The following is a 15479-nucleotide window of genomic DNA, read 5'->3' as shown; positions in this document are numbered from 1 at the left end:
AGATGGGAGATGTCAAAGCAGCTCATGAAGACTGTTGCGCAGGGACTTCCCATGTGGTACCTTGAAAGCATGCGGAATAGACTCCCTTGTTTATTCTAGTGAGAAACCGGTGGACATGGTGACTTTACCCTACTGCAAATTTTATGGTGTGATCTCTTGGGTAATCATTCAACACCCTTAAAAAGGCCGATAAAAGCTAAAGCTGCAAAATAAGCTGAAAATTTGTTTAATGGGCGAATCCACCGTTGGGAATAAAGTATGTTTTCTCCTGAAAGCAGCAGTACCATAGTTGCCCTTGTCATGGTTCTGATAAAAAAAAGGATTTTCTCTCTACAAATAAGACTGAGAGTCTTTATCTAGATACATGCACTAGAATTTCATCCCCAATACATGTGTGTTTTTTTTTTCAGACAAAGTATTAGAAATGAGAAAAATTATACATTGGAATCAAAACAGAATCATAGAACCATGAGATACCAGATTTGTTCTTAGTTCATCATGTGATAACACTTAGAGTATACTGTTTGTAGGCTTCAGTATAGTACTCATGGCGGTAAGAGGCAGTTCCCCCCTGCCCGACTCTTTCTATACATAAATATCACTTTCTATACATACCACTCATAAGTAAGTGTCTCTTGAGTGTTTCAGCCTTTATTGCGATTCACTCAGGGGACAATCACACTTACTTTACATACAGTGCAGTTAGAGTAATGGCTTGCAGTGTATAACATAATTTCATCCCCTGACAAAGCTCCATTTCCTTCCAGCTGACTGCTATCCACACAGCTCAGAGTCGGCTGTGTCAATATCCGTGGGATATTAAGTTCCAAATCCAAATGGAATAAATAAATCACTTCTTAGGAAAGCAAGCAATGTTTTGAGTAATTAAATGAATCCATTCCTGGTTTTATTGTCTCCTCTTCCAGCCACTGTTGTATCAAACATATTCAACTTGTTATAATTGCTTAGTTTCAGTTAGTGAGAATTTTCCTTAAGTGAAGTTCATCAGAGCAGATTTCTAGAATATTACAGTTTGCTTCCAGCCCAAAGGACACAGAGGATAATACTGTAATTAAGGCTTAAATGAAATGATTCCTATAAATTTCTCAGCCACTCAAATACAATTTCAAACATTTCAAAGACTCTTTAGCAAATAAGCCACAAGTTTGAGAGCAGTTTTTCTAATGCCCCTCCTTGGAGTATCAACCAAATGAAATATAATTCACATTTATTAAAACAAAATTAGACACAATAAAGGAGAAGATATCCTAGGCTTTGAAAAGAAGCAACAAACTAAGATGAATTGTGATATTGATTTTGCCAGGATAAATGGTTTTCGTGATATTAATATATAGAAACCTTTATTGCACAGACTCTCCTGGCACAGCCCTAGCTGCTCCAGCAATCTGTTTAAAATCTTCATTTTTCATCCTTATGGGAAAACCTCAGTTGCTAAATGGATTTCATAAAGAGTAATCTGTCAAGATTTATATAGATAAACAATTTGTGATGTTTATTGACCAGTTCATTATGATAAACAAAACAGGAGGGGGGCTCTGTTCCTGTCTGCCAGCACACGGCTGCTATGCTGTTACCCCTCTGCAAAGCACTGTTTACCAGGTACACTGAGGGGATAATTGTCTTCTGTCTCTTAAATGACAAATCTCCTATATTGTGCTTTCCTGGGGGTTTCTTTTACTTATCCAAATAGCACGCTAATTATTGTTATTGAAGAAACATTACTCATAATGAACACCATGAGCTTCAGGACTCAGGATATTGCTGGGAAGCTCGTCTGAAGGAATACATGGAGACAAATCACCCTTCTTTGGCTGGGGACCTCAGCTCACATGTCCATGGAAGTGACTGACATAAGGAGTGACTTAAGGACCCTTCACTGAGACCCAGTTATGTTCTTGGGTGGGAATCCACACTGAAAACATAATGAGTGTTAGAGCTGCTCCTGTCCTCAAGAACTGCATGGGCAACTGTGAAGGAAAAAAACGAGAATGGAAGCTGCTGGTTAAGGATGCACATGGTATGTGTGTGTGTGTGTGTGTGTGTGTGTGTGTGTGTGTGTGTGTGTGTGGCACAGGATCAAGAACAAGTATGGGCAGGGCCTAGGGAGAATACTAGCTGAACATCTGTAATCTGAAGATTCAAAGACTGAAATGTTGTGAAATCTAAAACTTTTCGCGATGATTTCCACAATGTCTCAAATGGAAAATTCCACATCTCATATGATGGGTCACAATCAGAATACAGGGGCATTTGATATATAGCACTGAGTTCATTTAGACTTTGTAGATGTGAGAGAGACAGAGAGAGAGAGAGAGAGAGAGAGAGAGAGAGAGAGAGAGAGAGAGAGAGAGAGAGAGAGAGAGAGAGAGGCAGAGACAGAGACAGAGACATGCATGGATGTTAGTGTCTATGACTGTACAAGTCCATGTGTGTGCATGGAGAAGTCAGAGAAACAAGGCAATCCTCCTCTGCCACTCTCTGCCTTTTTCCTTTGAAATGGGGTTTCTCATTGAACTGGAAGCTTGTCGTTTTCTCCAGTCTGGCTGGCCAGGTAGCTTTCAGGATCTGCCTATGTCTGCCCCTAATATTGCAATATTGCAATATTGCAATACAGCCTTGTGCTGCCATATGCAAACTTTTATATGGGAGCAGAGGAACTATAACTTGGGTCTGAATGCTTGCACACTGGCACAGTTGTTTTTCAGACAACTGGACACAAGCCTAAATCATTTGGTAAATAGAAACAACAATTGAGGAAATGGCCCCATCAGGTTGGCCTGTATAAAAATCTGTAGGACAATTTTGATGAATAAGTGGTGTGTGTGTGGGTGGGTGGGTACAGGTCACTGTGGGAGGTGCTAGTCCTGGTCAGAGAGCCCTGAGCTCACAGTGGAAAATGCCAGTCTTGGCCAGGTAGCTCTGGGTTTTATAAGAAAGTAGGCACTGCTTATAAGCCAGTAAACAGAGTTTCTTCATGGTCTCTGTTTCAGTTTCCTGCCTCCTGGTTCCTGCCCTGACTCCCCCTGAAGACAGACTATAATTTGAGAGGTGAAATAAAACTTCTCCATCCCCATTTGCTCTTGGTCATGGTGTTTCTCATATTAACAGAAAGCTAAGCCAGATGTACCACAGGCACTCTGACCCACTGAGTTATCTCCAGGCTTGCAATCAGAATGCTTGGAACATGGATCAGCGTGGACAACGGTGACCCAGTAAGCTGCACAGGTGAGGAGAAGACATTGGTGGATTGCAGTGTTAGTAAATGAGCAAACGCAAAGGGCTTAGAATTGAAAAGTTTTCAGTAAATAACAGTGGATTATGAGTGAAAGTTTGAAAGAAATGGAACAAAGACTCTAGAGCCATTCCTGGGCTTCTAGTTCTCTAACAGAGAAGGTGAGGATATCTTTCAATACAGAGCACAAAAGGAGATTCCTAATCGCTGAGGCTTTTGGATTTGTTGACCAATGAGGAAAAGAAAATAAGATGCCAAGGTCAATTTCAAGAGCTGGGATAAGCATGTTCCACCATCAGCTCAGCACAGTCAGGATACAACACACACTGCTGCATGGTCACCCAGTCAGGATACAACACACACTGATGCATGGTCACACACTGTCAAGATACAACACACACTTCTGTATGATCTCACACAGACAGGACACAACACACATGCATGGTCACACACAGTCAGGATACAAAAAAACAAAAACAAAAACAAAAAAACACTGCTACATTGTCTCACACACAGTCAGGATATAACACACACTGCTGCATGGTCTCACACAGTCAGGATATAACACCCACTGCTGTGTGGTTGAGGTTTTACCGAATGAAGCACCAAGAGAGACTTGGGCTTAGGATATGACATCAGAAACATCAAATTGTGGATACTAAATGTAAAGACGCTTTAGTTTTTGTGAGCTTTGCTAGTTTGGTATAATTGTCCCCTGGGTGACTTCTCTTTCAAGGCTGACCTCAGTCATGTTTCCTTGCAGTGGAATACTCAGCTGACTCACAGCTGCAGGATGTAGTGGTGCCTAGAGTGTCCTCTGTAGCAGCGTGGCTTTCCCTGGGCTGAGCACTTTTGCTCCTGTGGTAGATATCTGACTTTGTGATTGCTACCCAAGCTTCTTAGTTCTCCTTTGTCACAGCATCCCAGAGCATCTACACTCTCTTGGAGCTGAAGTTAGCATTGTAGTGGGAGGATATAGGCTGACATCATGTAGTTACTGTGAGAGTAAGGCCATATTTACATAGATTGCAAAGGAATAAACAAGAGTGCTAGCATCTTACCTAGGAGAAGTGAGTGGCTCAAGAACCAGATTCAGAAAACCTTCTCTGAGCTTGATATCAGGAACTCATAAAATAGGCCATGCTAGTGACATGCGATGAAGGCATCTGATCCCAGCAAGAAAGCCTTCCTGTTGTCTACAGGAAAATTAACCCCCTGAGCTTGTTCTGGACCTGTAGCCAGTGTCTTCTCCTTTGCTGACCCTCCACATCACCATGCAAGTAATTGAGATATGGGAGTTCTTTTCAAATGGAAGAGAGATGACATCTCTTCTCTATGGCTACAGAGGTAAACAAAAAAAAAAAAAAAGACAGTCACAGGAAGGACATATCCCTTTCCATTGGAGACCATGCCTCTGATGTGCAATGACAACTTCTGAAGGCAAGATGTGCTACTGCAAGAGACAATGGGTCTTTTGAATTCCATAGTTTAAAGCAGGTAAGGGGCCATTTATCAGGTGTTCTGAAATGGGAGGTTAAAAGGGGGGGGGTGTTGACTAGTTAAATCTTCATTTCTCATAAAGTTCTATCAGTGCCAATACAGTTCTAATTCTAAGATGTTTAGTGCGTTAGAATGTGAGAGTCTACCTACAAAGGACAGGCAGTGAACATTTCAGGTTCTGCACACACCATGCCCTCTATTACAACTCAGTTTTGCCACCATCCTCGGAAATTAGCCAGGAAACAATGTATAGTGAAGGGGCATCACTGTGATCCAATTAGAAACAGGAAGCAGGTCACAGTTGAGCCCCAAGTGACAGAAGGGTGACTTTAGCACAGTAGGTTGAAGTATGGCCCCCAACAGTGACCAAGTCTTAACTGGTAGAACTTGCAATCTATTTCTTTACTTGGTAAGGTCAGTTCTGCAAACATGGTTAAAGACCTGGATGTGGTATGCTGACCACAAATGATCAAAGAATATTCAATGAGTTCTTTATGAAAGGAAGGCAGAGCAGTGAAAGAGACAAATAATAAACAAACAAAACCACATAAAACCAAATGACCAAACCTACCAACAACAACAACAACAACAAAAAATAAACACATTGAGGAGAGAAGTCTAACTCAGAGAAGGCTGAAGGCTGTTCTGCTGCCTTTGGTGGAGGTGTGAATCACAGAATGGAAGTGATGAGGCCGCCGCTTGGTCAAGAGCTTGCCTTGCAAGCAAGCAAAAGAACCTGTGTCCGATTCCCAGAGGACAAATTATAACCAACAATTTAAAACAAAATGAAACTAATCAAAAGAGCATAACACAGCAGTGGGAATATTGGAAACACATCCCCCGGGGCCCACTGGCCAGCTAGCATAGCTGAACCAGAAAGTTCCAGTGAGAGATATTATGAAATCATCATCAACATCATCATCATCTTCATCATGATCATCATCATGATCATGATTATCATCGTCATCAACAACAGAAGCAAAGGCTAGGGAAGTGACTCTACTGGTTGAATGCTTGCTGTATTAATGTAAGGGCCTAGTACCCTTGTTGCTATGGTTATGGAAATGTAAACCTGTAAGTCTAGTGCTGGAGAGACAGAGCCAAGGATTCCAGAGCTATCTGACCAGCTAGTCAAGCCAAATTGGTAATTTCCAGGTTAAGTGAAAAAAAAAATCTCTCAAACTATGAGGTGTGAAGAGATTGAAGAAAACACCCAGTGCCAATCTCTGCCCTTAACACCCATGTGCACACATAAGAATATGATCCAGCCCCACCCACTAACACACACACACACACACACACACACACACAGCAAACACTACCTCTCCTCTCCTCATCCCTTAAAGAATGTGTACGAGACTAGAGGAGGAGTTAAGATGAAGACAATGGATCTTATCCTGCAGTTTCCAAAGGAAACACAGGTGGCCTGTTGACACCTTGGTTTTAGTCCACTGAAACTAATTTAGGACCTCTGACCTCCAGAATTATAAGATAATAAATCCTTGTTGTTTTAAGACACTGAATTTACAGTAATTTATTATATCCAGGAGCAAGCTAATACACCTGGTCTAGTGGGAAAGAAGAGCTGGACCCTGTCCTGATGCGCAGCTCTGTACCATTCCCAGTTTGTCACATCAAGGACGTGGTGCCATTAATAACATACAAAGTCTGGCACTCCTTGAAGAGCATTCCACAAGCTATATTAGGTAGACTTAATAGATAGAGGCTGTAAGATCATTCGAAAATGACTCTACACTTTTCCTTCTAAGCAGATCCCTTTAAACAGTGTTCTGTTCATGAAATGCACAGGCTCTTTTCTCACTCTGGAATGTGGTTTGGCCTTGTGACTTCCTTTAAAAAGACAGAATCGGGCAGAAGTGGCAGTCTCCAGCATGGAACTCACATGCCTTTGTATTCTTTTCTCTTTCCTGACACTACCCCTGCCTCATGATCCTGAGAAAACTGCACTGTGAGCATGGGAGACTGATTGGGGTCTGTGACCTCTGTACCCTCAGACAGCAGCCACTGACTCACAGAGTCACAGGGAAGCCCGGGTCTATGAAAAACGTGCACCAAGTTTTACATCTTTGCTGCACAAGAGTAGATCTCTTTGCGAGAGAACTGTCTGCTTTTATTTGAAGTCACTGATGTGGTTCTCAGAGCAAAGACCCACCGAGACCCACTGGTGATGGGCACCATAAAGACTGCCAGACCAAATCTACGACATGGTGTTCACATGGAGGATTTCTGCAGTAAAACCTAAAGAATACCGAGGCAGGAAAGTATGACCACATGTTTTGTGACGTCTAAGCTTTCAAACACCCGAGAAGCCTGGAGTCCTGGTCTTGCTACAGGAACACAATTGCAGTTTAATGCAGTTAGTTTAGTAAACTGGCTTCTTGGGGCTTAAAACAAGGTAAACTGAACTAGTGACTCACAGTGGCTTTAAACACTAAAGAGGAAACATTATGGGTTATGACATGTGGGAGCTACATTAAAAAATAAAATAATGGGAGAGAGGACCAGAGGAACGTGAGATGCCTTAAGTCTGGGGAAAAAAATCACTCACAGTCTACTTGAGGGTGATACTAGGAAATTCATGTGCCCAGTACAGAGGTGAGCCAGATGTGGCTCACTTTGATTTTTTGTTTCTCTTTGTTTTAGAGTTAAACAAGTGTTATACACATTTCTTGCTTTATTAATTTTTTTAAACACTGGACAGAGATTTCTTGCTTCCCTGTGCCAGGGATGGTTAAATCAGAGGCAAGCGAATCAATGTTTTCACTGAAAACAGCTCTTGGAAGAACACGGCCACCTTTCACTGATGGGCACACTTGGAGGATGGACCATGAGCTTGAAAGCTGGCAAAGGCTTTCTCAGAGTGGTCCCAAGATGCCCTGATTGACAAGTGCAATTTCCTCGTCTCTCTGCAGTTCAGGTCAGTGTCTGTATTAGTTCATTTTTTCAGTCCTTTGGGATTATTTTTAAAGAGTAGCAGAAATAAACCAAGAAGACCAAGGCCACCAAACCCAGAGGGCACTGCTTTCCTCTGTAAAGAGTCAGGAAGACAAGACAGGGATAAAGAGAGCCCTCAGCTTGGGAAAGGCACCTGAATGAGGGCCTCACAGACTTTTCCAATCTGATGAGAAACACAACCTGCTTCTACACCCTGCCTGCTTGGCAACAGAACACTGGAAATTAGTACATTTATATTAGCAGCCACTTACCACAGCGACACCAAATGAGTTCCTTACGTTTCATTTCTAAACAACAAGACATATTATTTCCTATAGTGTATATCCACATACATCTAGACTATAAATAAGCTCCTTTTGAGAAATAAAATTTTCTTTTAGTTTCTCTCAGGTAGGGTGTCGTGTAGCCCAGGCTGGCCTCGACCTTACCATGTAGCAGAGGTTGACCTAGATTGATTTTAATCATCCTTGACTCTCATGCTCCTCTCTCCCCAAGTGGTAGAATTATAGACATCTACCTCCATAGCTGCAGGATAAAGCTTTCCTAAGCCATATAAGAACCCATATGGTTTTGTCTACTCTTTACTGTAAAAATAGATAATGTGGGAGAAGTGTAATGACAGCAAACAGAATTTAGCAGAGACATCCTAGAAGACTGTCATTCAGAAAAGAAATAGGAACCATAAACAGGCAAGAGTCTATTTGTTTTCCTCTCCATGATGAGCAAACACACACTGGAAGAAATCTTATGGTGCAGTGTGAAGTACTTTCCCCCTATGACCTTCTGTGAGAGAAGGTCTCTTCTCTAATGGCTCTCCATGTTAAAGTGAAGAGAGATGGCAGAATTCATCAGAGAAATGGGAGGGTCAACTCACATCACAAACAGCCCACCTGACTGATTCCAGAAAGCACAAATGGATGGTGGAAAGCTTTGTCCCCTTTCTTTCTTTTTAGTAAGCAAAACTGTTTTTTTTGTTTGTGTGTCCCTGTAGTGTATATGTAGAGCATATGCATGAATGTGTGCTTATGTGCGCATGTGTAGACAGATGCCAGAGTGAGATATCTGGTGTCCTGCTATACCAATCTCTAACCTATTCACTTGAGATGGGATCTCTCACAAAACTTGAAGCTAGACTGGTGTCATTAAGCTCCAGTGACTCTCCCATCCCCCTCTTCCACAGCACTAGTTCCAGGTGAGCATATGAACGTACCTGGCTCTCTATGTGGGCTCTTGAGGTTGAACATACATCCTGATGCTTGCCCAGCAGGTGGTGTTACGTGATGATCCCGGACGAGGGGTGTTAGTCTTTCTATGCTCTGCAGTGAAGCTTTGTTGCATGTAGCACTCTGACTTTCCACAACTCTTTTTAGTGTTAGCATATGGAGTATGTGCTATAATGCCAAGACTAGAAGTCTGTAAGCCCTATTAAGACACTTTTTATTTAGAGAGAGACATACAAGGCTGTATATCCCGTAAGTCAGTACAATGAGGACATGTTAAGATGGAATAATTGATAACCTAAAGAGGTGACTCAACAACAGTCATTGATTAATATAGTGGCTGATGTCAAGGACAGAGCTTAGCCAGTGGATAGGCATGTTACTTAGGAACAAATGGCAAAACGGAGAGCTTGGAAACAAAGCAAGGCGGAGAGCTTGGAAACAAAGCAAGGAACAGTAGAGGCTTGGACACAGATGGAAGAGTGTAGTTTACTGATTATGACAGTTAAGTCAAGGATACATTGAAAAAAGGATGAGTTATGAACAGCAAACAGGAGTTGGCCTTTCGATTACCTTTGACTGGAGCATCCCATTGCCTGGTGCGTCTGACCCATCCCACCCAGTCCTGTCTCATTCAATCTGGATATGAACAGAGTCATCCACAGCTCCTCTCAGCTTTCCCAGACAATGAAAGATCCAGTAGGTAGGTGTGTGTGTGTGTGTGTGTGTGTGTGTGTGTGTGTGTGTGTGTGTGTAAAACACTAGAAAGAATTTCAAGTGCTGTGTATCAAGTCAACTTTCAAATTAGATTCAAATTAGACATTATAAAAAGAAAACGTCTTCTCTTGGGGCTTTTGTTCCCTAGTTCAGAAATGATAACAACAGGGACTCTACAAACAAGGGTTGCTTGGTTGTCCCTGTCTCTTTTGATACACACCTCCTCCCTCGCATATAGTCAGTCCCAAGAGGAGCTGATACTCATCGGCTGGGCACAGCAGGCTGCATACTCTGACCTCACCTATGCTCACAGATGTATGCCTCCCTTGCAGTCAGACATGGCTTTCCACTTGGGGAAACACTTTCAGGTTTCTTTCCATGATCTCTGTCTTCCTCAGGACTCTTTCTTACTAACAATTCCAAATGTCTCAGGTTTGCCTCTATTGCAACCACTTTATTATTCTCTGTATATCCCACGGGAGTCTCCCCTATTTCCTCTATCCGGGAACTTTCAGGCTTCCACATGATGCTTTACATGGATGCTAAGGGAGCCCACTTCATTTTTCTTGTTATTCTAATCAGAACCCCCCACTCTGATAAACTCTAAGAGTGTCAGACGGCCGAGTAATACCTTGCCTGGCCAACCTAATCTTGAATAGTCTGTCTCTCCGCATTCATATTTGCCAGGTCTAAATTACATATCAGTCTATCCATCCCCATGACTGCAGGTGATTCATGTGACCCTTCAACAAGTGTTCCAGATCCCTTTAATATGACTCGAGTGTAAGACATCATGGTTACTTCTCTAACTCCCTCTAGGGCAGCTCTACTCCCTATCGATCTTTCCTTAGCTCTTATTTATCCTATTTTTCATATACATTAACTTTGATAGAATGAGAATCCCACCTGTCATTTAGGGGACTAGGGAATGATGTCACTCAGTGGTAGAGCACTTGCTTAACATATGGAAGACCATATGTTCCACCTTGATACTACCAACATAATGAGTCTGCTATTCCTTAGCTGTTTGTTTTTCATGGGTTTGGTTATTGTATGCACAAAGTGTGGGAGATGAAGAAAAGATGCAAAAAGATGAACAGGAAGAAGCAATAAAATTGTTTGTAAATGTAAGTGAACACAAGAACAGGAAATCACACAATAATGTTCAGGCCTTATAAAGCAGGGCAAGGCCAAGGCCAAGGAGAGGAGCTGGTAATGAAGAGATGAAGGTTTGCCTGTGTGCAACTTTATCCAGTGAAGGGGCATCTGTTAAATCAAGGAAGAATTTGATGAAGCAAGGTTCAGATGGGAGGATTGGGAGGTGAGAAGGAAAAGAAGGATCAGAAAACAAAACTCAGGAAAGAATCACACTCAAAATAGGACAGTTTTACAAAGGTTGTTGTCCTCTATGACTAGAGAGAAAGCAAGAATTTATAAGAAGGCAGACATACTGGAGGCAGTGAGGCAATCTGGAGACATTCATTTCTGTTGCCATGTCATCTGCACAGTGGAGGGCTGGAATATCTACAAGGTATTCAAGGAGCTGAAGCCAAAGGCGTCAGCTCCCATCTGAAGAGGCAGGAGACTTAGGTAGCAAGAAGTACATGCAAGATGCAAGGCTGTGGGACCATTCAACAGAAGCTCATCCTCAGCTAAGTCAGCCCAGGGCAGCAGCAAGGGGTCACATATAGAATGGAGCTAGAGCCCAGCAAAAGGGACAGAGCTTGAAAGCAAAACAAAGATGGCTTTGTCCTGGGGTGGGAGCAGAGGATCACAAAGCTGGTCACATGGTTGATGAATGCAGAGCCAGGCAGGGATACCAAAGCAACAATTAGATGAAGTCCGGGGACAAGTTAAGTGGTGGTTCTTGGATGAGAGAGTTGGAACAAGGTCATCTAGTCACAACACAGCATTTCTGGAATCTTGAAGATTGGAGACACAGAAAGAATAGGCCAATGCTAGACATGGGAGAGCTTCAGTAGGCTTTGGGCATTAGAGATGAAAGATGAAAGAAATGTATTATCCCCATATTAGCTTTTTATCACTATAATGAATGCCCCAGACAACATACAGAGAGAAAGTCAAGTCTTTAGTGGTAACTCCCATTGTTGGTTGCTATGGTGACATGCCATCATGACACATCATGGCAGGGAAATGAAAAAACATAAAATGAAAAAACATAAAAAGGAAAGGAATGAGGTTACATATCTCCCTCGAGGACACTTTCCACTGGAATGACTACCTCCCACTGGACCCTAATTGTTAAAAGAAACCACATCCCAAAGGAACCAATGTAGGACCAAGCCTTTAAAGCACTGGTTTTCAGATCCAAACGATAGCGATACTCGAAGTATGAATGAAACTGGGAAGAATAAATATGAAGGCACGATGCGTGGGAGAAAAATACTTTCCTGTCAAAGAATAATGTTTAGTTTTATCAAGGTCACTCTTTCTCTGAGTCAATGAGTCAGATGGTATGTAGAAATAGTCAACAATCTGCATAAAACCTACTATGAATCATCTTTCTTTAAATTCATACTTGTCGAGATCTTTCCCTCTCCTAAAATCAACCTGTCATAGTTTGGCTCTGTCTTCTACATTCTATCCTTTCATAAACCACACAATTTCACTAGATTCAAAGTTTAAAATGACCTCAATGCCTTCCAGTACTGCAGGCTCTACTGGCTTCTTTATCTCTTCCTACTCCTCATTAGTTAGTGCTAACATTTAAATATACTGTCGAACCCAGAGGCTCCAACTCCAGTGCTAGCCAGACATCCTGCAGAGTGACAAATGACAGCACACTCCACTGTAAGCAGGTTTGGGTCCTGGATAGGTGTGATGGGTGGAAATAGAGAAAGAAAGCAGAATTTTTATCTAACCAAAAGCAGCCTTGGATTTAAGGAAATTGAAGGGTAAAGATGGTGATAGACTCAAGGGAATAGTGTCTTTCTTTTAAAAACATAAGTTGTTGCAAAGAAAGGAGTTTAGATGACAAACTGCTTGCTGTGAAAAACATCACGACTTGAATTTGAGATTCTGAACCCCCACACAAAAGCCAGGCATGGTGGTTCACAGTTACTGGTGTAGTAGGTCCCTGATTCAGCCTGGTCTAATAGGCAAATACCAATGTGGAGAGCCGTACCGCGAGCAATCGCCATTATAAGATGGCGCTGGCATCCACTGTGCCTAACTAGTAAACAAGCCTTGTACGCAGGTGCGAGAGTGAACTCACTCCTAGTCACTGCCCATTCTCAGGGTGTAATAGTGGGGTGATGGGCGAGCAACAAATCAGGAGCTGACACACCATATCAGGTGCTGAAACGCCATGGCTGAGGGATTTCCCTCTTGAAGAAGCAATAAAGCTTTTGCTGCAGAAGATTCCGGTTGTCCCGAGTGTGTTCTTGCCGGTGGGAACAAAAGCTGGGGATATACCAAGCTAGCTGGAGACCCTTTATTATAAAGGCCAGCTCTTTGAGATAATACCCAAAGTTGACCTCTAGCTTCCATACACACACACACACACACACACACACAAAACAAACAAACAAAAACAAAAATAAAAACAAAACAAATGAGACAATGAAGATACCTCTTGGCCAATGAAGAGGGGTTTTGTTTGTTTCTTGATGACGGGAGAATATCCAGAGAATTCACAAGGACAAAATGGAGTGATAACCACTAAGTTTAGTAAGCAAGATATCAAGAAATAGAAAATATATTACCCAAAGAAATTTTTTTTAGAAGTTATTGCTTGAAAATTGCCAAAGTTCTTGTTGATAAGAAAAACTAAAGATAAAAGTCTGTAAAGTTTTGTCATCTATACAAATAAAGACTTACCTTCCAGTCAGGGGATCAAATCCAAAGTAACTTTCTTGACACTGGTGACAGCTGCGCCCAGTGGTTGAGGGGTGATAGCAAGAGCACTGCCCCGTGACACTATTACAGATGTGGCTCACAGCGCCAGCTGTGTGGCATAAGCATGGCAGGCAGCCAGTGGCATTGCTGGGAGAACTGTAAAAGCCTAGAAATAAGAAAAAGGATTCAAATTCAGGTTTGGTTCAATCTTCTCTCAAAATGATAGCGTCTCAACAGCAAACAAAACCAAAATGATATCAAGGGACCTCTGGACCTTACTATAAGAGTGACTAGAACTCTTCTTGATGAATATACTAATGGCAAATAAAAACAACCAATCAGTCACCTGCATGAAGACTTAGTGTAGGGGCTGGGGATGTTGCTTGGTGGTTAAGAACACTCACTTCTCTTATAGAGGCCTTCAGTTCAGTTCCAGGTACTCACAGGCAACTCACAACTGTCTCAAACTCCAGTTCCAGGAGATCTGAGACCTTTTGGCCTTGCTGGACACCAGGCACCTGTGTGATGTACATGCCTACACACAGGCAAAACATCCATTCACATTTAAAATGAATTTGCGATTTAAAATAACTTAGGCCAATTTGAAGTTCTTCAACTAAAACTTGGCCCTCTTCTATTCGCCTCCAAATAGTTTCCAAATACGAAATGTTGTATCCGATATATCAGAGAGACATTTGGTAAGAAAGTCAGGTAAAATACAAGATTCCAAGTTAGCATTTAATTAAACAATTATTTTTTTATTAAAAAATCACTTTACTCATATTAAAGGGTTATTATTAGAAACTCAAATGTAATTGATCATAAAGAACATTGTTAAAATTCTCAACCCTTAAACTGTCTCCTTCATGTGTCATCTATACTTTGTTAGTCATTGAGACCTATGGGACAGTGTCTCCAGAGGATTCGCAATCTTCCACTGTTCCTTCCCAGCTTCCTGTGAAGGCTGCCACTACGTTTTTCATGGTATGTACCAGGAAATGGTGCTTAGATTCACATGTAATAATCTGCTTAGATGCTATCATGTCTTCTTTTTTTAAAAAATTTTAAACATTTTTTATTATGTATTTTCCTCAATTACATTTCCAATGCTATCCCAAAAGTCCCCCATACCCTCCCCCCCACTTCCCTACCCACCCATTCCCATTTTTTGGCCCTGGCATTCCCCTGTACTGGGGCATATAAAGTTTAGTTCACAATACCGCTCCCCCCTGCATGCCCACTACCACCATACTGAACTAATGATTACCATAAGCCAGTTTCAAGCATAGGCTGCCCAACTCCAGAAACCATTTACCCACTGGCAAGCTCTGATCTCTTGATCAGCTCTCCACAGTGGAGTTTAAACAATCTTTCTCAAAAGATACTTTCAAGGTCTCTTTTCTCTATGTATATCTTATTTCTTTCAAGAAAAATATAAAAATTAGCCAAATTGCTACCATGGCTTCCCACTTTGTAGTCTAGCACTCCAAACCCTCCATGGTCATTTTCCAACACAGAAGACTGCAGAGTTGTTTTTACCTTTTTCTGTCCATGACCCTTGAATGCCTTTCTGGGGGTACAGGGTCGGGGTGGGGATGGGGGAGATGCTCTGTCCATGGCAGTGGTTTCAATCTATCTCTGCTGCTCTGCAAGCCAGGTCCCCTCAATCCATGAACAAATTTCTCTAGGCCAATTCAGGCATGCCTCTATTAGCTTCACTGCACCCTGCTGATTCCCACCAGTGCCCAGAAACATGTAATTAATCTAATTTTCATCAGCCTGTCACCTGCATCAGGGTCAGAACCTCATCTGTATAAATCATCATTCTCTCTGCTACCCATAGTAGGGCTTCACTAAACACTGATGAGCTAATAAAAACAGACACAAGGAGTGAGTGAGCTCCACAAGCACTGCACTCACAAAACATACATGCGTTCACCTAGACGTACACGTGC

At 42.0% G+C, this 15479-nt stretch overlaps 1 protein-coding gene across 1 annotated transcript in view; it reads right to left on the bottom strand.

Moving 5' to 3' along the window:
- Positions 1-15479, bottom strand: part of Ush2a (usherin) — a 680823-nt gene that overhangs the window by 514438 nt on the left and 150906 nt on the right. The window contains exon 13 of the mRNA XM_085835345.1: positions 13507-13690. Within this exon, the coding sequence (XP_085691471.1) occupies positions 13507-13690 (184 nt within the window). The remainder of the gene's footprint in view (positions 1-13506; positions 13691-15479) is intronic.

Source organism: Mus caroli, unplaced genomic scaffold (genome assembly GCF_978045245.1).
Source record: "Mus caroli unplaced genomic scaffold, Mus_caroli_1 scaffold_1, whole genome shotgun sequence".
NCBI classification, from domain to species: domain Eukaryota; kingdom Metazoa; phylum Chordata; class Mammalia; order Rodentia; family Muridae; genus Mus; species Mus caroli.
The sequence above is the reverse complement of the archived record's forward strand: the minus strand, read 5'-3'. Positions and strand labels throughout refer to the sequence as shown.